Source organism: Monodon monoceros, unplaced genomic scaffold (genome assembly GCF_005190385.1).
Source record: "Monodon monoceros isolate NGI ecotype Baffin Bay Population unplaced genomic scaffold, NGI_Narwhal_1 Super_Scaffold_4, whole genome shotgun sequence".
In the NCBI taxonomy this organism is placed as follows: Eukaryota; Metazoa; Chordata; class Mammalia; order Artiodactyla; family Monodontidae; genus Monodon; species Monodon monoceros.
The window spans coordinates 13,746,124-13,771,752 of record NW_021703781.1 but is presented as its reverse complement, the minus strand read 5'-3'; the positions used below and the strand labels follow the sequence as shown (position 1 = coordinate 13,771,752).

General features: G+C 41.6%; 1 protein-coding gene across 3 annotated transcripts in view; it reads right to left on the bottom strand.

Moving 5' to 3' along the window:
* The window catches only part of ARID5B (AT-rich interaction domain 5B), a 189,161-nt gene that overhangs the window by 33,671 nt on the left and 129,861 nt on the right, over positions 1–25,629 (bottom strand). For 2 of the 3 annotated variants that reach the window (XM_029245550.1, XM_029245551.1), the window contains 3 exons: positions 11,592–11,704; positions 5,263–5,467; positions 3,222–3,274 (listed from right to left, as the gene is read on the bottom strand). In XM_029245550.1, coding sequence (XP_029101383.1) covers positions 3,222–3,274; positions 5,263–5,467; positions 11,592–11,704 — 371 coding nt within the window. Of the gene's footprint in view, positions 1–3,221; positions 3,275–5,262; positions 5,468–11,591; positions 11,705–13,137; positions 13,413–25,629 lie in introns of those variants that run through there. The other variant, XM_029245552.1, reaches the window with a different exon arrangement.

The window sequence follows — 25,629 nt, the reverse complement described above, 5'->3', positions numbered from 1 at the left end:
GGTCTAGTAATCACTGTTACCATTAGCTTTGAATTAACATAATCTGGGCAGCTTAAAAAAAAAAAAGGATTCTCAAATTCTCAGGCCAGGCCCCACCCCAGAGTTAATATCTCAGAGACTTAGAAAACTACTTATACTTTAAAGTTCCCCATTGAAAATCTGAGCCCCGGTTCTTGAGTAGCTTCTGGGAAGCCTTTAGAATCTTCTTCACTGATCTGGAAGATTCTAAGATCTCTTTTGAGCTCTAAATGACAAGTCTACACTTGCTTCCGACATCAGATAATCTCACAGATAAGTATCCTCTAGTAACGCTGCGATGACAAGGTTAAGTCCTCAGACTGTGGATATCATTCATACATCTCCTGGAGTGACTTCAAAACTGAATCCTCACTGAGCATCTCAGACTTTTATTAGTCAAAATATACTAGAGAAAAATGTTTTCTGTACTTCACAGGTTCAAAAGCTTAAAGGTAGAAACAGGAGTGGCAAACTTAAGTGCCTGCAGGGCCAACAGGTAGTATGAGGCATTTTTTAAAAAGGAAGGAAGGAAGGAGGGAAAGAAGGAAAGAAAGAAGGCAGGAAAAATCCCACCAGTTGGCTTCATTCAGTTTATGGCCCCAAATAGATTTTACAGTGAGATAGCCACGTAGATTCACTGCTTGAGATGAGATGAAAAAATACGGCGTATTGTAATCTGTGGCAGGGACCCGCCAAAGGATGAAGAAGTTGAAGGGTGAGTGGAGAGGGAAGGAGGAAAAGGGCCACCCCACAGGTCACCTGTCCTCTTTGTGACTTGGCTGAAGAGACGTGAAACACATAACCAGATGGAAAGCAGATGCCCGTCTGGTCTTGCCACGTTCACCCATCCCAGTCACTCTCTCCTCCACTCCATCCAGCACAACGCAGGGCAGGAAGAGTAAGTGGCAAAACAGAACATTTAACTTGTTATCGATCTTCATCGCCCCCAGCCCCATCCCTCACTGCCTAGCATCCAAGGGCCTTCTTCCCTCGGGTGCATCCTGCTCTCTGGATTCCCCTTCACGGTCACTTATCCCCACCACCTAGTGACTCTACTTTAAGTTACAAACTCTCTATACCCAACTTTATTCTACCTACATAGTTTGTTTCCCCATCTGATTTTCTCTTCCAAGAAGGTCATGATCTTTCATGTCTAAATTCCATCCGTTCTCCAAAATTCTGCTCAACTGGCATCAGAGCCACAAGTCTTTCTTCCCCATCTCTAAATGAGGAAGTACTTTACCTGAACCGGGCACTGATCTTTTTTTCCACCTTGTTTTATAATTACTGCCTTTCCTGGATGGTAAGCAACTGGAACCCCTGGCCTAGATATTTTTATGTCTCCCAGAGTGTCTTAACACAATACCTTATACACATAAGACACTCAGTAAATATGTGGTCAGGTGATCTGCTGATTGTGTGATTCATTCATTCATTCGTTCATTCAACAGAAGAAGAATAATCACTGTTTGTTCAAAGAGTATTGCAAATGCCTTGAGACTCATCAGAAGTTTCTTTTGTATTTTCTACACCACTCTGCTATTGCATGTTAAAAGAAAAAAAAAATCCTTGTGCAAATACAGAAGATACAAAAGCAGGAAAAACTGATTCTGTGAAATTTACTGGCACTCTCCCTATCAGTGAATAACAAAAAATTCCTGGGTTTAAAAAGACATTCATAATGTTGTGCAATATCATGTAACTGCCTGCAGTCACGGTCCATAAGAATGTGTATTCCTACTCTGAACTTTAAAGGTTAGGCTTAAAAGTCTAGGCTATGGGGATGACTCCTAAATTTATGAGACTAACACTGAATAAGTTATCAGCTTTTTCACATGCACAAAAGCTATAATTAGCTCAAGATTTTGCAAAACTATGAGCCACAGTGGGAAGGAGTCAAACTCCCTGTCCTATCAACAGATCCAACCAAGTGAAAAATTACATTATTTATTTTTCAATAGGGCATTTGGTAAAACAAGTATTTTAAGCAAATTCATGTCTATGAAATGCACCTTTAAATGTAGTTCATATGAGTATTCGATTTCCTTATAAAAATCTATGTATGCCCATATATTAAATAAGCATTTTACATGTATATAGACTCACATCAAAGAATTCTTAGTCAGAACTCACAGCAGGTATCTCTACATTAATACCAGATTACATGAGTCACATAACACTTGCTGTCTTTTCCCATCCCAAGCCCCTGACATCACACCCTTACATTAGTTTGTGGAACAATATGCTACATCTGGCAAGAAACACTCGTTATTTTGGGTTGAAATGAATTTCATTTTCTTGACTCTGTGTCTCTTACTGTCATTTTACTACCGATACAGGGATATACCCCAGGTTACTCTGTGAGGAAAGAAAAAAAACAATTTCTTCTTCAATTGTAGAAGAACCTGCACAACTCAATCTGATCATTGTGTGGAGGAGAAAATCTTTCCAGTGACGACATCTTCCTGTGTCACTTGATTTTATTACAGATGTCATCTCTGCGTGCTGTATTAGTGCAGCTCTCTCTTCTTCTTTCAAGATTTTAATCTGAGTCTGTTGCTCTAACATTTTATCAGTTCAAAATACATGCTGTAAACCTCCCTGGCCATCAGATTTTCCTGTGAGCTAAAAATAACCCGTTCCTGTCAGTTAGAATTAGCTGATAAAGAGTGTCAGAGCCTGTTCTGAATAAGTTTGATAACTTCCTGTTTATGTGGCACTGACCCTTGTCTAATAAAGCTGCTTTGCCCTAGAATGAGAGGAGATTCTGCTGCATTCTATTCCTTAATGGCCAATACTGATTACTTTTGAAAGCCTTTAATACATTTCCCATATTAGACATGAACAGATGTCAGGTATGTTGCCAAGGGAAATTTCTTTTATGCAATCTTGGCTTGTTGTACAATAATAGCCCTTTCTCAACATGGGAAAAAATTACAGACCCAACTAATTTCCCTGACAGGGGAGAGTTACATATGTTTTCCACTTGTAGTTTTTACGACAAGTTTACAATTTTGCCAAACCTGGAACTAATTGGGACTGTTTCCAAAAGCGGCCCAATAAACCCCCAAAAGTGTAGAGCCATTTGAAAAGGTAAGTCAGCGATGGTTTGCTTTTTGCGTTTTCTCCATTTTGGTCACAGCAGGGTGCGGGTGGGGGGTTGGATTGCAAAACTATTTCATTTAAGTCGCTTAAACACTTACTGTTTCATATCCTCCCAGTTTTTGAGCAGCTTGAAACATAGTCCAAAGGTTAACTGTTAGAGGGACAATAAGTATTTAGATAAGCATTGCATTAACATATTTCCAAGAAATGTCAATTAAAACATTTTGCTTTGTTTTTTCAATGAGAAAGAGAAAAAAAAAAAAAAACAAAGAAATACTAACAGTAACCCAGAGAGCTAAGTTCTTAGGAAACAATTTGCCAAAGAGTGTTCAACAACAGGATATATTAGTACCACTTAAAATATTTCTTAAAAAAGAAACAGTCACAAATACGGAAATAGTTCTACTTTTAGGATAAAGGAAAAACACAATTTTTAGTCCTATTGCCATCAGCAGACCAAGGGAAGCTAAGTTACAGCCTCCTTGGTAAAAGAGGGGGATTTCAAAATGGGGGCTGTTCTTGTAGGACCCTTAGAAAGAAGCCATTGACTAAAGGGTAATATATAATGCCTCCTTCAGATAAGAACTCTCCATAATCAATAAATTAACAGCCACTTTAATATATGATTAGCTTCTTAATAGAATGTCTGATGGTAGCACTATATTAAAAGCTCATAGCATATTTCACTAGCACATGGCACCTTGCACTGAGCAGGGAAATAGATATTTCACCCTTGAGGCTGCAGTGATACAACAGATCAAAGGCTGCAGTGATACAACAGATCAAAGGAAGGGAAGATACTGGTTCACAGAGCAATTGAGTCATTTGTCCACTCAGTCCCCTAACTTGCCTGTGTGATGTTGCACATATGTATTTTTAAAAACAATTTTCTCTTCTCAGGACATGCATGTGTTTATGCTATTAAACATCTATGCCAAATTGCTAGCAACCCTGTTCATTTGTACTAAATACCATGGAATGGGACTGCTACGGATTTGATTCTTTCACAAGAGGGGAAAATTGAACTTCAAGTAATTCCTTGGTAAAGGAAATGAAGAATAAAATTAAAATTAAAAAAAAAAAAAAAAAAGGCTCTTTGACACAACACGTTCGAAAAGCCTCATTGAACCCTGCACTATTTCAAAGCTATCAAGAGCCCTGCCTCAGCCTTGATTTAATCTGAACCAATGCATAATGCAACAAAGCTGTTCATAGTACATTAATTTTACTTCTATTTCAAGCAACCAGTTTTCAGACAAACATTGTAATCATTCGTAGTTATATAAGTTTATAATAGCTGCAAGTGTTCTCTTGCAATCAGTGCCAGTTGCCATTAGGTATGTAAATTGTTATGTAAAACATACAGGTTTGACATTCTTCATCAAAATGACACATGGTTTTAATCTAGGAAGATACATTTGGAGAAAATACTATTTTTCAAGCCAGGGGCTCATCGCTTTGTGTGCCACGAAGTCCAGACAGAGGCAGTATATATATTCAGTTGTGAAATCAGGACAGGGTCTGGGTTTCTTCTCTTTTTATAAGGAATTCTGCTCAGCTAAGAGCTCCCTGTTCTACTTTAAAATATATGATGACGCTTACATGTACATGTCAAAGTAATTCAAAATTGGGCCCTGGGTTCAAATTTGTGTATTTCTTGTTTCCTCTGAAGTCATCAGGTTTTTGTTATCTCCTAACAAATTTGGGGCTTAGGAAATATGTTTTCTCTTTGTGGTTGTTTTGTCCATCTTTTAATGTCCTCCTTTTAAAAGCTGTCTCTTCAGGCAACATCTGTGCCTGATAAAGCTACGTCATATTATTATCTCAGAAGAAAGGCGTTACAGACACTCAAGACTGACAAAACAGAAAATGAGGAACTTTCAACATGTCTATTTCCAGTCATAATCAGTGGATTCGAGCCTATAAATATCTCACTGCAACTGCCCCAGAAGGGAACAATATCGAGGAAGGAGGCAGGGGGAAAAATTCCTGGCCTGGATGATTTGTAGATTTAGTACAAACAGAGAACATCATCTCCAGAATAGGATTTCAACATAATCCTGAGTCAAAATTTTTTTCCCCCAATTCAAAGAATCTGAGCGGTTTTGATATTTCAGAAATGAAAACAAGTATACTTACTCTGTTTAAAACCTAAATACGGTATTCGTTCTATTGGCGTCTTCCTTTCTTTCATGTATTTATAAAGTGCCACCAGGAAGGCCTGCTCATCTGCCCTGCACTCTTCACCAATTCCAACCTTTGGTTTTTCTTCATTGGAGACTTTTTTACAGTTATTATGGTTATTCTTCGGCTTGGTCAAGGCTGACCTGGCCTCACATTTCACCTGGAAAAGGGAAAAAAATATGCCACATCAAATCAAGCACAGCTCTGGAACACTTACAAAGACATAGCTAGGACAGGAACCAGTAAACTACCCTTGCCCTGAAATAGCTCTTAGAGGCACCACTGGATATGAATCGTCTTAGACCAGGAGATGGTAAATTTCTGTGAAGGGCCGGATAGTAACTATGGTAGGCTTTTGGGCACTATTGTCTTGGTCACAGCTACTCAACCCTAGCACCGAGAGCCATCCCAGACAAAATGTAAATGAATGGGTGAGGTTGTGTTCCAATAAAATTTTATTTATAGAAACAGGTGGCCAGTGGGCCATGGTTTGCCAAACTGTGCCAACCTCTTTTAGACTCCTTACAAATATGTTGATATGAAACCAGAAACAGTGTTTGCATCTACTAGGACCATTCTCCTGTCTCTTTATACACGTTATTTACCTAAGGGGCACCATCTGTTACTATCATTCAAGGAACGTTCTTAATAACAGTCCCATGTTTCGCATTTTGTATCAAAATGAAAGGCAAGTGTATTTCTTCATAGTAAACTTATCTTGTTGCCACTCTTCCCAGCAAACTGGAAAAACAGGTCAATGCTGGCAGATGTTGGCATCAGGAATACCAGCAAGGTCTCTGCTATCTGTCACCCGAGGGTGATGCCCAGATACACCCTCAGTAGGAAACAAAACACCCCACTCCTTAAGGAGGGTGTCTCGCTTTTCAGTCAGCTCTGAGAATCTCATAGATGTTAAGTTGCCACAAAAGAAAAAGTAGAGGTCAGCTAAAAACCCAAGAAGAGTAAGTGAAAAGCTCCATAATTAATAAATAAATGACAGTACATGGGCCAGATGTTCTTCCCTCCATGCTCCAGGCAAATATGGAGCTTGCCACACCGAACGGCCAACCTCATGTTCCCTCCTCGCTGCCACGTTCTACAAGAGGCCTTTGATGGTTGTTAAATGTAACGGCTGAGCTGCTGAGCTATTTTAATTGTCAAAGGGGGAAGTACAAAGGGTCAAGCTGCGAGTTCAAGTGAGCCCATGGGGAATGTGTACATTCCAATATTCGTTACATCTCCCGATCTAACGTCTGAGAGAAGAGGATGATTGCCCAGGAAATGGTACGAATTAAAATGTCCCACACATTCAACAAGGTTTTCCATTTCAGATTTCTGACCCCTCTTATTCTTTCCCTTCAGAGTCTCCTTCCCAAGCGCTAAGAACATAAAAGGCCTCACTTATTTACTAAAGGGGAACCTCTCCTCTAAGAACATAAAAGGCTACATTTATTTATTAAAGGGAAACAAACGCCTCCTCTGCAAGGGTCTTCTTTATTGTTTATTCTCTCAAATGGACACACTAGTTTAATATCTTTATAGAGTCCTGGAAAAAAATAAAACTTCCTGCACAGCTCAATCAACTGGGCCTCTAGATAAGATTTTAATTTTTAAAGATCAGTGGAAGTGGGATGAAAACATTTTTCCATATAGGATTTCTTCTTACAGTATTTTCAAACCTTAGTACTTGGTAACATTATATTAAGGCAAGCATCCTGGGAAACTTTATATTGTCATCATTTTTCACTGTCAAATTTCAGATTGTTGAGTCTAAAGTTCTGATGAAATCTATCATTTAACGGCTCTTTAAAATCATAAAATCACTCCAGTTCTAATCTGTCTTGCTCTCTGGCCTTTTTTGAGTGCTTACTATGTAGCCAGGCTCTATTCTAAGCCCTGTTTGGGCCCTATCTCATTTCATGCTCACAACCCTAATGCGGCAGGTTATTACTCTATGAGGGAGGAGGAAACTGAGGTAGAGAGAGGATGGGTAACACATCCAAGATCACAAGATCATGTCCAGGTTAGTAAGTGGCGAGTCTGGAATTTGAACCCAGGTAGTCTCACTCGATGGCTTGTGGTTTTAAACACTGTATTTTACTGACACTCATAAAAATATTAAATTGATAGTCAAAACATACTTCCAATTAAAGACCATATCTTATCACTAGGCATTACAAAACCTACAGCTTAGAAATGTGATTTATCAAATGAGAAGTTGAAGATAAAACTTGGTGGTTTCCAAAGTGTAAAAGGGCTCCATTCCTTCCATTGTGTGTTGAGCAGAGGGAAGGAAACCAGTATCAATGGAGCAGCGACAGCGCGCCCTGGGCTTCACACAGTCTACCTAATGTTCACAAGAATCATAAAAGGGAGGTTTTGAGCCCCATTTTACAGTCAAGGAAACTGAAGCTCAGCGGTATGTATTTTAGTGTGTGGCTAGTGTCGGGTAGAGCTCTGAGTTGAGAACTCAGGTCTCCCACACTCCAAACCCATCTTTTAAAACCAGGAGTAGGTGTCAGTTTTGCATATAAAATAGGCTGAGGTCTTAAATCTGCAGTGATAACGGGCCACTTATTTATATTGTTAGGTCAGAAGTGCCACTGTTAAGGGAGTATGAGGTTTGCCCCTCAGTGTCTAGGGAGCTGCCTCACCCATGCAGAAACACCCAGAAACAGAAGGAAAGCACAGAGGGCGTGTACAAACCCGACCCAAAGTCATTCAGACCCCATGATCACAGGGGAGGCTCCAGGTGATGCTGGGCTGCCACCTACTGAGCTGCATCCTGAAAGTCAGGGGGCTTCTCTTGGGGGCCAGGGGCTTCGTAAGACATGAACAGTGGTTTCTGTTCTCAGACTAGCTCCTGCGTTTCTTCACTTAACATAAATGAGCCCTTTAGGGTATTATTCTGTTTCTGGATAGGACCAGGCCAAGTTCCTTTCTACATTTTTTTCACACTTCCCGGAAACATTCTCAGCGTTTTAAGCTACTGAGATATGACACGGGAGCTAGTCTTCATGCTGACCTTGAGAAAGCCCAGCCTTTTGATGGTAACAGTTAATTACTAGATCTGTTCGCCCCCCCCCCCCCCCCCCCCCCCCCCCCCCCAGACCTGAACACCTTACACTTGTTGAGTTCACTAAGAGCTTTGGGGTTTCCAAAGTGATTGAAGAAGTGCTAATTAAAGAATCCACATTTAACATTTTCAGTGAACCACCACCTATTTGATATTAACCACATCCTTTCACTGGATTGAGTTGTAACTAATTCAGCCTTCAACTGGGGCAGCAGGATGCGCTGAACCAGCAGGAAAGGAACTAGAGTCTAATTTCGATTTGGTCACTAACTTCCTAGGAAACCCTCATTTTCTTCCTCAGGAAAGCAAGAAGGATAATCCCTGGGGTGAGTTCTGCGAACCAAATGGGATGAAAAATATTGAAAATAATGGAAGTATCACATTTGTGAAGTATCAAAAGTATGTTTGTGATTTAAAGGGAAGAACCTATTGCAGTTTCCCTTTTTAATGTTCCTTTAAGAATACAAGAATATAAGCCACCTGTTAATGTACTTCTGGCCTTTGGAAAGTGCTTACAGGATGTGAAAAGTCATTTGCCTTTTATCAATGGAGGCCTTTCATTAGAGAGCCAGGCTGAGAAGACTTCTCTTGTATAGGTCGGCATTATGAATGGGCTTTTTACCCCAGACCTGGATTTGTGTTGGACACATTCATGACATCTTCAGAGAATTGGTAGCCTCTTCTCCATGAGACTTTTGCTATTGTTGGAAAGCCATGAAATTCTCTGTCCCTTGGAAAACAGAGTCTTGCAAAGTTAGTTTTCATGTTCTCACTGAAAGAGGGCAACCTTTGGATAGCAACAGGCAAATTACTTGACTTGCGTTTCCAGTCATGCACACAACAAAGTGAGTGGGTTCTTATTCTAAGAGCTCTGCTGCGTGGAGCTGCAGGAAGCTGGTACTTATCCACAGTTAGAAATGGTCTGTTTGAGGCACTTTTGAAAAAAAAACAAACAGTCACACAAGTCTTGGTCATAAAGCCAAACTGTCACCTGAAATGTTGCTTCCAGTTCAGCAAATGATCAGATGGTCACAGACTTGTAACCTCTACGGTAGCGTTTCATGAGAAAAGACCACTTTAAGTCACACACGTCTTTTTAATGCTGTCCCGGCCCCAGATGTGGCCTGTTCATTCAGCAGGGATTTTACATCCATTTGTTGGTGCCAACAGATAAGCCCGCCATACTTCATACCTACCAGTCTCTCTCTTCTAGGTGAAGCGGTCTTTCCAGACCCACTGGAAGCAGACAAAGCAGGACTGTAATCCAAGACTCCGAGAAGAGCAGGGTGTTTAAACCAGTCCCCGGGAGCTGATTGCAGCATGACATTCATCAAGTCACCATTGAAACGAATGACGGAAGGATGACCCTCCTTCTGGTAAAGATTCTAAATGGCAGTGCTGGTGCAAATCAAGTGGAGAAGGTCACTCAGAAAACCCAGGCTTCACTACTGTCCCTTCTGAGAAGGGTAAGTCAGTGAACAGCAAATACAGACTGCAGTTCTCTTCAGTTTTGTGGGTCCGAGTAGGAGTCCTGAGCTGCCTTCCACGGAGGGAGATATTAGAGGTGCTGTTCTTTCAGATCAATTGTATGAGTTCTGTAAAACTCCCAGAGGCATTCTTTGGTGGTGGCTCCAAATGACATGAGAAGGAGCTTCCTCCTGCTGGGCTCAGGTGCAGAACATGCTGGGATAAACACGTGATGTCACCTTAGAGGTATGGGGCAGGGCGCCAACACAAGACTTTGTCAGGACAAGCTCTGCTGAATGCCACGATCCTAAAACCCTCTCACTCCATTCTGCAGTATCTTGCAAGCCATGTCACAGGGAACAAACTGTTCCCGCTGACATCCTTCAAGACCACAGAAGTCGAAGCCCTAGATAGGTAGTTGTAGGGCCAAGATGTCCGAATTACTAGAAAATTCATTTTTGGTATCCACACAGACTCACTTGGCAGAAGGTTAAAGGAACAGAACAAAAATAACTTTAGGGAAAAGCAGATTTGTTTTTAGCCAGAAAAAACACATTTCTACTGGGTGGTCTCTTTTTAACCCCTTGCAATCTTGGAAGCATGAAGAAATTTTAACCCGTAAGTCCTCAGAACTTCCTGATGAAATAATCCTTGAAGATAAGCTACAGAATGTGAATGTCTGGGATTTGCTTCTTTTCACTGGGAGGAGAAGAGGAGGCCATGGCAGAAAAATAGTAGATGGTCAACAGAGAACTGAATTCATGTTTTCCTACTTTAGGATCTTCCAAATTCACTAAAAATGCTCCCATTTTCGTAAGCTTAGTCCTTGGATCTGGAAACGTGGTATCAGTTGAAATCCGGGCTTCAATTCAGGTCCTAAAGGGGCTACTGCTGTCTTTGGCACAGAAACAACACCTAAACGCAAACACCCCATAAACGGAATCATGGAAACACGATCCAAGCCCACAAAAGTAAAAAAAAAAAAAAAAAAAAAAAAAAAAAAGATAAGCCTAAAAATATGAAGTGACACTTCACCCTTCATGGTGCTAAATACTTCAGGCATGCACTTTCCAGATTCCAAAGAATGCTTAGGCCCCAGGGCCTGAAAAAGAGTCTAGAATTTGGACTTTCATTCTGCATCAAGAGTGATCTTTAAAAACATGTAAATCTATATATGAGTATATGTATACACGTAAGTACTGGGCTACGTGTCTTTAATTCTAAGGTAAATTAGAGGTGACTTTGAAAAAAAAGTAACTTGAAAAAAGATTAATTCTAGCCATTTCTAATTTCGTCCTCTGTTAACCGCTGAAACATATTTAGATGAATACATTCAGAAAGAGGATGGTTCAGCTTGTCTATTTTTGATACAAGCAGAGTAAACTATGTCATTGTGTCACCTACTATGAAATCTCAGCCTCAGTGACGTGGGCGCTTAATCATCTGTCCTTTACCCAACAGGCCAGACAGGGAGGTGGGAAGTCTTTCTGCTGACTAATCAAAATGCCTGCACTGCCCCTCCCCCACCCCCACCCCCACCCCCACCCCCACCCCCCGGGGGAGGGGAGGGGTGGGGAGGGGAGGGGAGGTGGCGGGAACAGGAACAGCAGAGAGCTGTGAATAGCAAAGTCAGACTCTGAATTGAATACTGCCACCAAGACACAGGAGCAGAGAGAGAAAGAGAAGAGGGGAAAACAAAAAGATGCAGCAAAACGAATACCATGGAGCCGAATGACTGTACCTTGGCAACGGATTTGCCATCGGAATTGTTGTTGGAATCTTTACCACCACTGAATGAATCTCTTCTCTGTGGGCATGGTTTCTTTTTGCGTGGTCTGCCTTTAAGATTTGGCGCTGAAAACAAATGGAGAACAGATGAGATACATTTTCATTTGCGTGGGTTTCCTTATGAAAAACCAAGGATGTTAAAACTCCAGTGGCGCCCTCTAATTGTTCAGAGAAACATACACATCTGTGGTAGCCAAGCCTCCTTTTAGGCGTCTCTCTCTGAAAGGCTGCCTCTTGGTAGACTGTACACTTCTGTCCATGTTCCCCAAAGCTCATCTATTACACTTGAACGTGTCTAATTAATATAAATAAAATGAAGCCCTCAGCTTTAAAGGGTTAGGATAAGGAAAATGCACTTCCCCACTGTTATCAAAGAAGCATGTTGGGCTGAAAGACAGCCCTGAGCCTGGCTCATTCTTTGTTTTTTGTTTTGCATCTTGTTTTCAGAAACCCAAATGATATGCCAGCCCATTATGGTATCATAGTAATGTAACGTTTGAAAACATCTCTCTTCAAAAGTGGAGACGTGAGTGTTTTCTCAAAGTATGATACAAATAAGTAAGGAGAGAGCTGTAAAAAAAAAGAGGCATTCAAAATAACAATCTGAAAAATATTATCCCATGTATTTACTATTAATATTGCGACCAGCATGCTTCAAATCTCAACAAATCTGGCAGATACATTTAAGTCAGCATGTTCTCTTTTCCTTTTCAATGTATTTTTTTTATGAAGATCTTGAGGGTTATTTAAAATAACTTCCAAAGATCACACTGGAGTTAGCCTGATTCCGTGGAGATTATACTTTTTAAAAGCCATAGACAAGACACAAATCAAAGTTATATTTCATCTTGGATGCTGAGTTTGAATCCCTTTAAGATCCATACAGAAAGGAGAAAAAAAAAAAAAAAAAAAAAAGGCTGCTGTTTATTGAGTGCTACGACTCTCCGGCATCAGCTTTCACATTTAACTTCATCAGTCACCGGAGTCAAGCAAAAATAAAACAAACCAACTAACCGACTAGCCCTTGAAGAATTCCAAACTAACAAATTATACCCCAAGCAATTTCTTTAGGACCTTTCAAGGTACCCACACTTCTTTATTGCTTTAAGGTATGATTATGACCATGGAAAATCTGAACAACTCAAACCCTCTTAACTGTTGTTAATCTTAATCATGTCGCGCCACTAACCAGTGCTTTTAGGACACTGTACACTGTACTCCTCTTAACAAACACAATTAATCCCACTAATTTGATTTTCTACTGTGGATAACAGTCTTGCTGTTGACAAAGCACAATAAAGCAGAGCTGCCTTTACGATCAGGCAAAAGTTTAAAAAGTGGCTTTGGGGCTCAGACTCCCCCCCCTTTCCCAAATCCGTTCTCCTCTCATTTCCCCAAAGCGTTTGTCTTAAAGTCCATCTCAGAAAGCCAGCCTGGAATCATCAAAGGTAAACAAACTCACAAACAAAAAAATCAAGCAAAGAGAAAGCGGCGATTACCCATTCCAGTCGACAGACATCTGCCTGATGTCTGTGCGCGTGAAAGCTACAGCATGTGACTGCTTCCCGGCCCTGTGTCCCTGAAGTCTCGACTTGACTTGGTGTGGATGTCAGCTTCCCTCCGAATGCGAGCTGCGAGGCTCAGCGCTCTGCTTACAACTCCCCTCCCCCGGCAGCTCCATTACTCATGTAAACACACAGCAGTGACTAGCACGGGGGTGTGTGGGATGAGCTCGGAGGACTTGGCTTGAGTTGCCAGACTGGCAGGCAGGGCTTGCCTCTCTCTGAGACTACCACACGGGGTTGGTGATTTCATCCGGCCTGTTTTGTGGATCCTGGCCTCCTGTTCCCCTGTCAGAGCCCGATGCCACCTTCCTTCCAGGCTCGGCCTGGAGCCAGGGTGGGGACCATTTTGGTTTGAGGACGCAGTGTAGCACAGAAGTGTTTCCACAACTGACCCAAGGGCTGAGACTTTAATGACCTCGAGGGAAGGATGTACCTTCAAGTCCCTTATCATAATAATAGCAGAGCAGAAAGCTGACAGAAACCCACAGAACTTGGGGTAAGGTCTGAAGCATTTCATTAAAAGGAAGAAAACAATCTTGCCTCTGTTCTAAGACTTGTTACTGTGATCGTTCCTTCCTAACATGTTGGCAAAAAGCATTTAAACCTAAAAGGCATTTATTTCCAGAAAAGCTTTCAAATCCCAAAGGCCTTTTGGATAGAGAGAACTTGCACTGAACAGGCTGTTTTGAATAAAGGCAAAGGTTCCGGGAACTGACAGTAAGTCATCCCCAAATCGGGTCTATCTTCTCCATTCTTTGAGCTGCTTTCAGAACCCAGAGAGGCACATGTCCTTCCCCAGCAAATTCTGAGAATTGCAAATTTAGAACAGACTAACACCTAACAGTCTGGTCGCACAAACTTAAACTCTAAGTGGAATCTGATCAAGAGAAAAAGGCTTTTGTCCCTAAGAAAGGCAAGTACACTGATGTTTCAGGCATGGTTAGGTAAATCTCACCAGTCACTAAAGCCTCAAACTCAAATACCTCTTTTAGTCTCCCCTCTGAACTTCTCTGATGGAAAGTATCACTGTATTATTAGTACTTTAGCTGTGTCTCATAGCTTATTATTATACGAAGTTGGAGAGTCCTTAAGGGCAGGACCATGTTAGATTCATTTTTCTCCGCCCCAGTATCCATCCAGGGGCAGCACTGCCTAATATACTGTTGAATAATCAAGTGACTAGTGGAAATACAGGTGCCCACATAGGCCTCCTTGGGGCCCGCCAACCTGACCACATGTATGCCTGTCACACTGGGCACCTGAAAAACGGCACTCACCTTTCCTGCTTACCTGTGAGCTCTGGGAGCACACACCAGTGACTTAAGTTTGCTGTGGGAAATGAGACAGGAAACCTACAGCCTTTGGTTCCTGCTTAGGGTAATTGTATCTGGCATCTCAGTGGGACCATGATTGTCCCACATGCAATGAACAAATGCCCTGAAGAGCGGACGTTCAAAGTCCTGGGGGAATGGAGCGTGCAGGACTCTGTGTGGGGTGGGAGCCCCCGTAATACGACTGGAGATTTTTTGGATCCACAAGACCCCAGGTGAATCTTTGGGACCGAAAGGCTGGCTTTTGGGGAGAGCAAATATTCTTGTCCCCAGATTACATTGTTTTTTCCTACAGGGTCAAGAAGACAAATCATTTGCTAGGCCGCTGAATGAAAACAAATGCTTTATGGAGTGGTGGGGTCAGGGGGGCGTGGCTCTGGCCTTTAACTCTTCCCCACCTCCTCCTAGCTGCCCTGGACCCACCTAAACCTGCCCTCTCCTTGCCAGCTAAGGGCCGCACACTTCCTGAGAGAACCCAAATCCTAAAACTCCAGACGCACACCAGCCCCCGTGCTTTAGATGAGAGCTGTCTCTACCAACAAAGCCATTCTTGGAAGCCAGCAGTACATTTACTGACAGCATATCTGGTGCTGGTGAGTTGTACTTCCAAAAAAATGCATGTAGTGTATTTTAGTGTGACGCAGTAAATGCACAGTTACTTTGATATGTGTGTATATGCACTGGCCAACCCTGGCCTGGCTCAGCGTGTTCAGTCAGAGCCCTCTGCACGACTGTTTTCAATGTTATTCACACATCATAATCATAGCTGATGCTTACCGCGCACTTTTTCTTGCCAGTCAGCACTCTGCATACAGTAACTCATTTAAAACTCAAAACAAGCCAACAGGACGGCACAAGTATTATCCCCATTTTACAGACAAGGTAACTGAGGTAGAATGAAATTACTTCTTAGGTCATACCACTGGTTACTGGTAGCAGAAGGCTTCCAGCCCAGGCAGCCGGACATTGTCCAGAGCCCCTGCTTTAAGGAACTTCTCTCTAACAGAGGACATACACACTGTGTCTCATAATGAGGTATCTATATTATTAACTTGGGCTGGCAGTCTCCAGGGAGCTTTCTCCAAATGAAAAAACTCTCAAATACCACACAGCACGAGGGCGCTGCAGCCCATCTCAGGCACCGCACAGAATCCTACAGCCCTGAGGGCGAGCAGGGTCCCCATCAGTTAAGTCACAGGGTGCCAATAAAACTTAGAGCACCAAGTACATTACCCCCTTGCAGTGAGCCACTGACTAACTCTTCTGCCTAATCGGTGAAAGATCTCTGTGGTTTTTTAAAACAAATCTTCCCTCTCTGACTGCCCATCTGTTCCTCTTACTCAGCGCCGTGAAATTAACAAGTATTCACCATTGTGACGTCACAGCTATTTCTATAGGTGTTAATCCCAGGAGAATCGGCACCCACCAGTGCCCCAGGCTACTTTGACATCTGACCCATGTGTTTTGTTTTTTCCTTTTCTTAAAAACTCCTTCAACTATTACTGAATCACAGTCTTTTTTTTTTTTTAAACAGTATAGCAAAACATGCTTTGTGTTTTGTTTTGTTTTTCTTAAAGAGTCTAGAAGCTCAGAGTTGCAGGCGTTCATGTGCGTATTTACTTCACTGTGGGTTCTGACAAGTTATGTGTCAGGGCAGCACAGGTGTGGGAAACTTTCATCTTGCAATAATAATAAAAACAAAGGAAATGTAACCAGTTACTGGCAAAGTAAATTGCTTTTGGCTTAAATGTTCCTGTTTTTTTTCCTACTGTGTTCTTCCTGTCATGACCGTCTCTTTTTTTTTTTTATAACATTTATGCTCTTGGAAATGCCATGAAGATAAACTGCTATAAAAGCTGGATTGACTCATCAGTTAACAACTCTTTCTTCTCGTTTTGCAGAGAGGATTTTGTTGCCAGCACAGCAACATGTTCTCTCGAGAAATTCTTTGTGAGCTTCCACTCAGAGATAGGACTTGCTTGTTGGTAGGGACTGGAATTAGGGGAATGGAAAACCAGGCATCATTTTCCTAAGAGTTTGACCCCCAGGGTCATTGTCTAGAGGAAGCTGGCAGAGCATTAACTCATTTGATTTGCAAGTGTGTGTGTGTGTGTGTGTGTGTGTGTGTGTGTGTAACACTAAACACAAGTCAGAAAACTAAACGACACCGATTGAAGGATTATGGACTGGCAAACATTGCTCTATGCGTAGTGCGCATCACTGATAATACTTTGCATTTCTTTAATGCCTTTCCTCTGAGCATCTCAATTCTTTGGTACATTGTCTTTACAGACAATAATCTTAAAATACTCTGGCAAGTTTCAGCATGGAGCATTGCTCCTGCTGGGGGAAAAAAAAAAACCTATCCTAATTTAGTTATCATTTATTGTGTTCTATTTTCAATGTTTCCCTTTTGACTCCTTAGAAACTTCCTCTTGCACTACAACAAAAATAGGATGAGTGTTTTTAAAGTTATTAACGTATGAGTAAAAGATTTAGAAACCGAGAATGGCAGAAGAAGGCTTGATCAAAGCCACTCCTGAAATTTATGGGTGTAATAAAAGAAAGGCATTTCACAGATAATCTCTTACAGAATTTCAGTTTTCAAATACTTGGAAAAAAAGAAAAGAAAAACAGAAGCTCTCAGCTCTCCTGCTGGCTTTAACTTAAAGCCAACATTTTTACTTTTAAATTCATAAGTGATTCCCTGAAATTCTATTTCAAATCCACGGTTACATTCCATATACTCCCCGCTCCACACCTCACAGAGCAAGGCCAGAAAACTGCAGCCGCTGGTACTCAGCATCCGATAATTGGTTGAATCTTTCCATGAATTCACAAAGAATCAATTATATATAGATTTAAGAACATGCAAGTTTACTTTTATTCTGTTCGCCTATAAATAATTTCCCACACCCAGCAGAAATGTTTGAGAAGCAACTGTGCTGTATGAGAGATGAACACACCGGGCCATTAACAAGCACAATTCCATCCTGAGGGGCTTGCTAACTTAAATGATGACTTTAAAGCAAATAGGCACAGTTTAAAAAAAGCTGCAAGAGTGTTATCATTTTCTCTCATTGTTCTGACAGTTTCCTATTTAAGAGTAATTTTTTCCCTCAAATAAAGGCATTAAAAAGATGAGTCCAGACTTGCAAGCTGAGACCAGAGCCAGCCTCAAATGCCCTCACTCTCAAATGCCACCAAGACGAGGCAGCCCTGCACAGGGACCAAGGGGTGTGCCCCAGGGGAGTGGTCACACTCACTACTCTGGATGTCACGGCTGCTTTGAGTTTCCAAGGTTGCTTTAGCCCAAGCCATACCTTGATGTTGCTTCAACCACCGTGCCTGTTAACTACAATTTAGCATTTCCAATGAACTGTGCTCTCACTGAATCCAGGTCCTCTCCTACCACCTGTGGAAGGGTGCACGGTAGTGTTATTAGAAAGAGTGTGGGGGAAAAAAAAATGAAGCAGGCTTTCTATGAGGTCAAGCCACTTAGGCTCTTTGTCACTGAGATCCCCAAGAGTCACTAATGAGAGTGGAATGTATCACTGCATTTGTCATACCTGGACTGGTCAGGCAACTTAAGTCCAAAACAGCCGTGGACTTCATTGACTGCTCAACAAACCATGTAAGTAAACACTTTTGTAATGCCTTCCAAATATGTCCTGTCTTACTCACTCCTTGTTTCATACTTGCGAATGCTCGAGCAGTTGTTAATGCCTCTGATCAAAGTCTTAGTAATTTCATAGGCATGTGATTTGCATAGCTATTTCCTGATCCGCCTTCTCTCTGCCCTGGAGGTCTTCATTTCTCAGAAACACTTAACAACACAGATTATTTTACTTCTCCCCTTCCCCCAGCCTATAAATGGAACTTGACTTGCTAGCTCATCTGTATTGCTAATTGGTTTGAAAGCATGTGACTCCATGCATTCTTGCCATTAATACACAATCAAACCTCTCTTTTAGTCAGTTTTTACCAGCAGTGATGGGCAGATCTCTATCTTTATTTCCCCTCTGTGTCTTGAGGAGGGAGACAAATTTAAATGGCCAAATGTTATCTTATATCATTTCAAAATGATGTAGGGAATTCCAAAGGCATTCAGAAATGTTCTAGAAGTCCATGATAGGCCTGTCTAAAAGGGCGCTGGCAAAGAAGAAAGGGATTATGGTTGCTTTTCACTACGACTTGCGGAGTAAGAGGGGAATCGGGGAGCTAAATTGAGGTCTAGAGTGAGGAGAGATTCTGGGTTTTCAGAGGACTGACTCTTTAAGGAGAGAATTCTGGAAGAGGGGAAGGAGACTGAAGCCAATGCCAGGCCTTTCAAATTTGGGTCTGTTCTGATCACTCACAGCATCCTCCAACCATCATCACAGTATCCTTTCAACCATCTCAGATGAAAGATCCCCTTCAGGACCTTGGTGGCTCACAGCTGCTCTGCAAATGCTTATTCGTCTTTGGGGTAATGAAGTCTATAGGCCATGGCCTCAGGAACCTGTGGAAAGACTTTGGCCTTAGAATTCCAAATATTTTGTAAAGAGACATCAGGGCAGCATGGATGCCTGAGGGCTTAGCTTGGATCTTAAGGTACAGGAGGCAGCACCGTGTAGGTGCTCAAGGCTGCGCACAAAGGGTCAATTTCCTCCCCAGCTGCAAAGTCTTGTCGAGAAGTGACAAACCCAGCCAAAGCAAAAAATGGACTCTAAAATGCTATTGTGGCTCAAACTTCACTTTCATATGTATCTGGCAACTCATTTCTCCTGCTGTTCTTCTCCCCAGATGCCAGGTACCCACCAGCCATTTCCAAGCCCCAGGAGCCCCAATTAATGAAGATCCTGCTGGATGTTGAGGGAAAAAAAAAAACCCGCATCAAAACTCCTACAATTAGAACAAGTGTGTCGTCTCAATGCTCACTATGTACTCTTTCTTAAGATTTTGAAATAACTCATGTTTCCATTTTTTGAAAACCAGTATACACAGATTTCGTTTTTCTTAGTATGATTATCTACAATACCAATAGAACATTAACTTAAGATACTTGTCTATTTTTTTCTTAGGCTATTTAAGGATCCACTCTGGAAATGATTTTTTAAGGACATTTTGATTTCTGTAATTTATGAAGTTTATAAAGATAGGACTTGGGCTTCCCTGGTGGCACAGTGTCCGCCTGCCAATGCAGGGGATGGACACGGGTTCGAGCCCTGGTCCGGGAAGATCCCACATGCCGCGGAGCAACTAAGCCCGTGCGCCACAACTACTGAGCCTGCGCTCTAGAGCCCGCGAGCCACAGCTACTGAGCCCGCTTGCGTAGAGCCCATGCTCCACAACAAAGAGTAGCCCCTGCTCGCCGCAACTAGAGGAAGCCCCCCGCACAGCAACGAAGACTCAACACAGCCAAAAAAAAAAAAAACAAACAAAAAGGTAGGACCTCTTAAACATAGAGAATTAATTTTTGTCTCTTTTTTTGTTATAATCAATAAACCTGTTTATTCTAGTCCATGATTGATATGTTCTATGGTGTTACTATTGTACGTGACAGCACAGAAGTGCAAGCCACATTTTTGTACTGAATAACCTTGTGAAGATCAGTAACTATCAGAGCAGTTCTTAAACTCGTGTATAAATAGAACATTCTTGTTCAGCCATTTCTCCAGGTTTGGAAATGAGATATTCCATTTTCAACATTGAGGATAATTGATTGCTGCATCTCTAAAGAAAATGTTGGAAGTAAGTAAAAGAGACTTTTGTGTGTGTGTGTGTATGTGGATTAACATGGAGATATTTAACTTACTACAGACTTGGACTAATATATTATGAGACTTTTCACTTTCTCAAACACATACGGAAAAGTAAAAAGTAAAAGATCATCAAGTAATAGGTTCCCCATTTCTTTTTAAAAAGATCCCAAAAGGAATTTGTACTTAAAGGGGATTTTTCACTCTCTTCATGTTTTTCTACCTTTCAGAAAGAATAATTTAAGAAGTAGGATAATCCCGGGGAATTCCCTGGAGGACCACCGGTTAGGATGCAGTGCTTTCACTGCTGAGGGCGCAGGTTCAATCCCTGGTCAGGGAACTAAGATCCCACAAGCCACGAGGTGCAGCCAAAAAAAAAAAAAGGAGAAGAAGAAGAAGTAGCAGCATAGTCTCTTACTTAGAAGTAAAAAGATGACTGTTCCTGTTTGTCTGAGACTTTGAGACATTCTTCTTTGCTCAGGTAAATCCGTTTCTCCTCTATGAGCTGCGAGCCACAATACTGGAAGACGACTTTCAAAGCTCTACTGTGGTACCAAGGAACTTACAGGTGGCAGAGAAGAGTGTGTGCTGCAGCAGGGCAGAGTGAAGAAGGTCAGCTCGATATAACCCCAGCAGGGCAAGCTAGGGAGCTCAGCTCCCGGGAGTGTGTCACACTGTGGGGAAACAGTGGACAGATACTGATAGGAATCTTATGATGAAGATACGGAACACACAGAAGATGTTAGAATTTATTCCCACTTATTTCAGTGAAAGCCAAAACATTTACAGGACTGCTTAGAGTTGCTCTGTCCAATATGGCAACCACTAGCCACATGGGGCTCTCATGCACCTAAAAGATGTCTAGTCCAGGGACTTCCCTGGCAGTCCAGTGGTTGAGAATCCGCCTTCCAATGAAGGGGACGCGTGTTTGATCTCTGGCCAGGGAACTGAGATCCCACATGCCATGCCAGTGCGCACCGCAACTACTGAGCCCGCGTGACACCACTAGAGAGCCCCCGGGGCTCCACAAAGAAGATCCCACGTGCTGCAACTAAGACAGACGGACGCAGCCAAATAAATAAATATTAAAAGGAAAAAAGATGTCTAGTCCAAATTGAGATGTGCCGTAAGTGTAAAAACACACACTGGATTTCTAAGACAATACAAAAAATATCAAATAGCTCATTAATAACATGTTATATTGATTACATAGTGAAATATTTTGGACATACTGCATTAAATTAAATGTTATTAAAATTAATTCCACCTGTTTCTTTTTACCTTTTAAAATGTGGTTATTGGAAAATTTTAAGTTACACATGGCTTGCAGTATCTCTCTCTTGGGTGACGCTGGTTTAGTCAACAGTTCAATGTTACGATTATAGATATAGGTCCTTAGAAATGTGTGTTAAAGTGCAGACAGAACAAGGCTAACATCTGAAGCTAAAATAGCAAAAATCATGAGTCAAACTTTCAGTAAAATTTAGAGTTTTATTCACTGTTTTGCAGGGTAGTCATGCATAGATGTTAGTATCTGAAAATTCTGCCAAAGCTGAGGTGTCTCCTTTGTAAAATTCAAATCTGGTCATCATTGATTCAAAGTAACCACATGGCCCCGATGAAGATGTTATTTCATTAACTTCCTTAACTAAGATGTCAAAGCAAATTTTAAGACTTGACAGCAGACTTGGGGAGTTGGGTGGGGGGTTAGGGAAGAAAGTGAGAAAAAGAGCTGTCTAATTTTTTATTTTACTTGTTATTTTCTCCTGCTACCAGCATGGGCTGGGCATAAGGTAAGTCATTTGCAAACTGAATAAGAGAAAATCGATTCTGAGTGATTTTGGCTCACTGGAAAAGTAGAAGCTTCTACACCACAAACTGTTGAATAAGTTCATGGTCTGCGTGTGTTTTTCTTTTTGGAGTTTTCATCTGCAAGTAAGTAGAGAGGTTTGATGCAGCCAGGCCCAAAGGCAAGGGCACAGTCTTCACAGCTTTGCCAAGGTGCTTGAAGTCCTACGGTTTAATATGACATAAAGGGAGGCTGTTCATTGAAGACAGGAGCTCCAGTAAGCCCAGAAAAGTTGACAGAACGAAAAGGTTTGAACTCTAGGGGGCGGGAGAGGAGATACATCCTTTTCCCAATCTTAGCACCAAAAAGGCCAGGGGGCATCACTCCGAGAAGATGGCTGCTCATCACTCAGTTGGCCCCATGTCTCAACTTCCCAAATAACTTGTCACTGTCGCTGAACCAAAGCCTGTCCCCCTCCACCTCCTCACCTTTTGATTCCTGTGGCAGCAGCTACACAGAAACATACCTAGATATTAAGGGTTCTCCAAATATAACATGCCAATCAAAGGGCTACACACCTGCCTGGATTCTTTTATGGAACCACCTGCCCCTTACCCCCTTTTTAGGGTTCTCATAAAAATAAAAGAACAGTAATGGGGGCTTCCCTGGTGGCGCAGTGGTTGAGAGTCTGTCTGCCGATGCAGGGGACACGGGTTCGTGCCCCGGTCCGGGAAGATCCCACATGCCGCGGAGCGGCTAGGCCCGTGAGCCATGGCCGCTGAGCCTGCGCGTCCGGAGCCTGTGCTCCGCAACGGGAGAGGCCACGACAGTGAGAGGCCTGCGTACCACACACACACAAAAAACACAAAACAAAAAATAAATAAAAGAACAGCAATGGTAGCAGTAGAAATAAGCTTAGAAAATATTTTCTTAGAAGGCAAGAGTTGCTATAGCGTTTAAGGCAGTTACATGCAGCGAGATTAAGACCAAAACCCCCGCAACGTCAACAGAAACGTGCAATGACTATTATTCATCCTACTGTATAATACTTATAACAATAATTTTTATGAAATTATTTGGCAGGTTCAACCTCCATCCAGAGAAGCAGTCTGCACACCTCTGCTATGCTTCTGATATCTAACTATAGCAGTATTTGTCTTTGTCCTCCAAACTCTTTCATAGCACATGGCATGCATATTTCAGCATCCAACATTATTAACTCATGACCAACTGTCACTTGATGGTTATCTAACACGTGGGGTCTCCACAAAAGGGATCCTTATTTGGGCAAAAGCTCTTGTCTGCACCAGTCTGTCTATATTTTCCCTCAGAAGAACTTTATTTGGATTATTATTCGCTGTTAGTGGAAACTCGGAGGCTGCATGTGTGGCAATTGGAAGGCGGGGAAATAAATCCTTAGCAAGTTAAAACACTTAGCTGATATTAAAACCAGTTCTGGCTTTGTTAGCTGAAAGGAAACTCTCGGTTGCCCTCTTGTGGTCAATCTATGTGATGTGGTGGGAAGACCATTAAAAACCCAGAAACTAACAAGAGAGTTTAATCAAATACAGGTAAGAACATTCAGCCTCGACAGAAACAGTCACAAATCACAACCTTATGTTGTTTTATATGTTTTAGAATTTACATTGAGCAGCCCTCCTATGTGGAGAGGGATGGGGGAGGGGGGAGGGCTAGTAATATGGAAATTAGAACTCTGTCTTTCTGGAATACAATGACTTCCCTGTATTTACAACCATAACTGTTATATATGTGGCAAACTGATTTTTAGGGGATTTAGAACCTTAAAAAAATCATGCCTACATTTTCAAAGTTTCTTCATAACCAAAAATAGACTGATGTTCCAACTGGTTTGGAATTATAAGAACCAAGGAAAGAAGTCTGAATAATTCCCTAATATGGAAGAAAACCACTTTTTTTTCTTTTTAAATAAGGAACAGTTTATTTGTTTCTGACAATAGGCAACATATGGAAACGCGGAATTTATAGAAGTTTAAGTACAGAACTTAGTCTTATCGCCTAAAAATAAAATTTTATAAAAATCTGAACTCCAAATCTAATAATTGGTTACCCAATTTGGTATTTAACTTTAATTTTAAAAAACAGCATTTAAATAAAAATTCTGCTGTAGGCCTTTCAACAATTTCCTGCCTAACAGGCCCATCCCCAAAAAGCAAACAAACCTGGTATTAAAACAGACTGAGGAGCTTAAGAAAAAAAGCTGGGGGCAAAGTACATGAGAACATAAACTATTTTTCATCTTATTACCAGTAAATGTACCATTTTCCTCTTTTATGTGTCTCCTCTTTAGATAAAAGCCGCTCCTCCAACCAGCATTAACAAAAATGCTCTGTATTTTTAATATGAGGTTGGGGGCAGATTCATCTTAACTTGGCTTTTCCACTCACACGTGGAAGTTCAGTGTTGCAACAACAGTTGTTTGGTTTTGTCTTTGAATTTGCAAAGTTCTTAAAGTAATTTTTTACTACAAAATTAAACAGCTGTGAGTTCTTTAGCAAACATGATGATTCTTGTTCTTTTTTGTACTATTGTGCAAGCTGAAATACCCTTTCTTTCATGTCTTTTTATTCCAAAATGAATTCCCTAGTTAGCCTTGTTTAGCTTTAAAAAATATAATGAAGAAAGGGGGCGGTGTTTGCTGACCTCTGAAATTCATCAGCATTTAAGCACAGGGAGCTTACACGAGGTGCACACTCAAAAGGGCTTTTGTTTAAGTCCCATTATGGAATGAAAAATGATACTCTGCCCCAATTTAATGCCAATCCCTGTGTACAACAAAGCCATTTGCAAATATTTCTGTGGCGCAAGGGATCTTATGCCTATTTTGCAGATGAGAAAACTGATGCAGATGAGAAAACTGAAACATCAAAAAAATGGTGAGGGAGTGAAAAACGAAGACGTTCACAGAGACTGCAATTAAATTTAGAATTTGACTCCTAGCCCAGGACTCTAACCACGTGAGGGCTCTGACTCTTTGGAAGCAACAGAAGAGCAATTTTCAAACATTCTTTTGACATTATTAACCACAGCCCCAGGGCTCCGGGAAGTGGAGGCGGGGCCTGGAAAGGACACGGAGCTGCTAGGTGACAGCCTCTGGCGACACTAATGAAGTGGATTATTTGATCCATACCACCATATATTCTAGGAATAGTCAGAGGCTTAGCAATTCCCTTTGTACCTTAAAAAATTAAAATCTAGATTTGAGTGCCAGCGTAGACGGCCTCCTAAAATATGGAGCCAGAGAATCATGACAAGACGTGAAGTGCAGAAAGTGGTTTGTGGCTTTTCTACTGTACTTGGAACCAAACATCGCTGCTAGGAGCTGTGATGATGGTAGGATTCTTCACTTGAGTAAAGAATGATGAAATTCCAGAGAGTAAGGAGAACCTCAGACACCATCTAGCCCAAACCCTTATTCTACACATCAGGAAAGGGAGGCCCAGAGAGTCTGCCAATTGCCCAGAGTCACACTGGTGTCTGCTGGCTGCACGAGATCAGCAGCAGGGCCTTGGCAGCAGACGGCTTT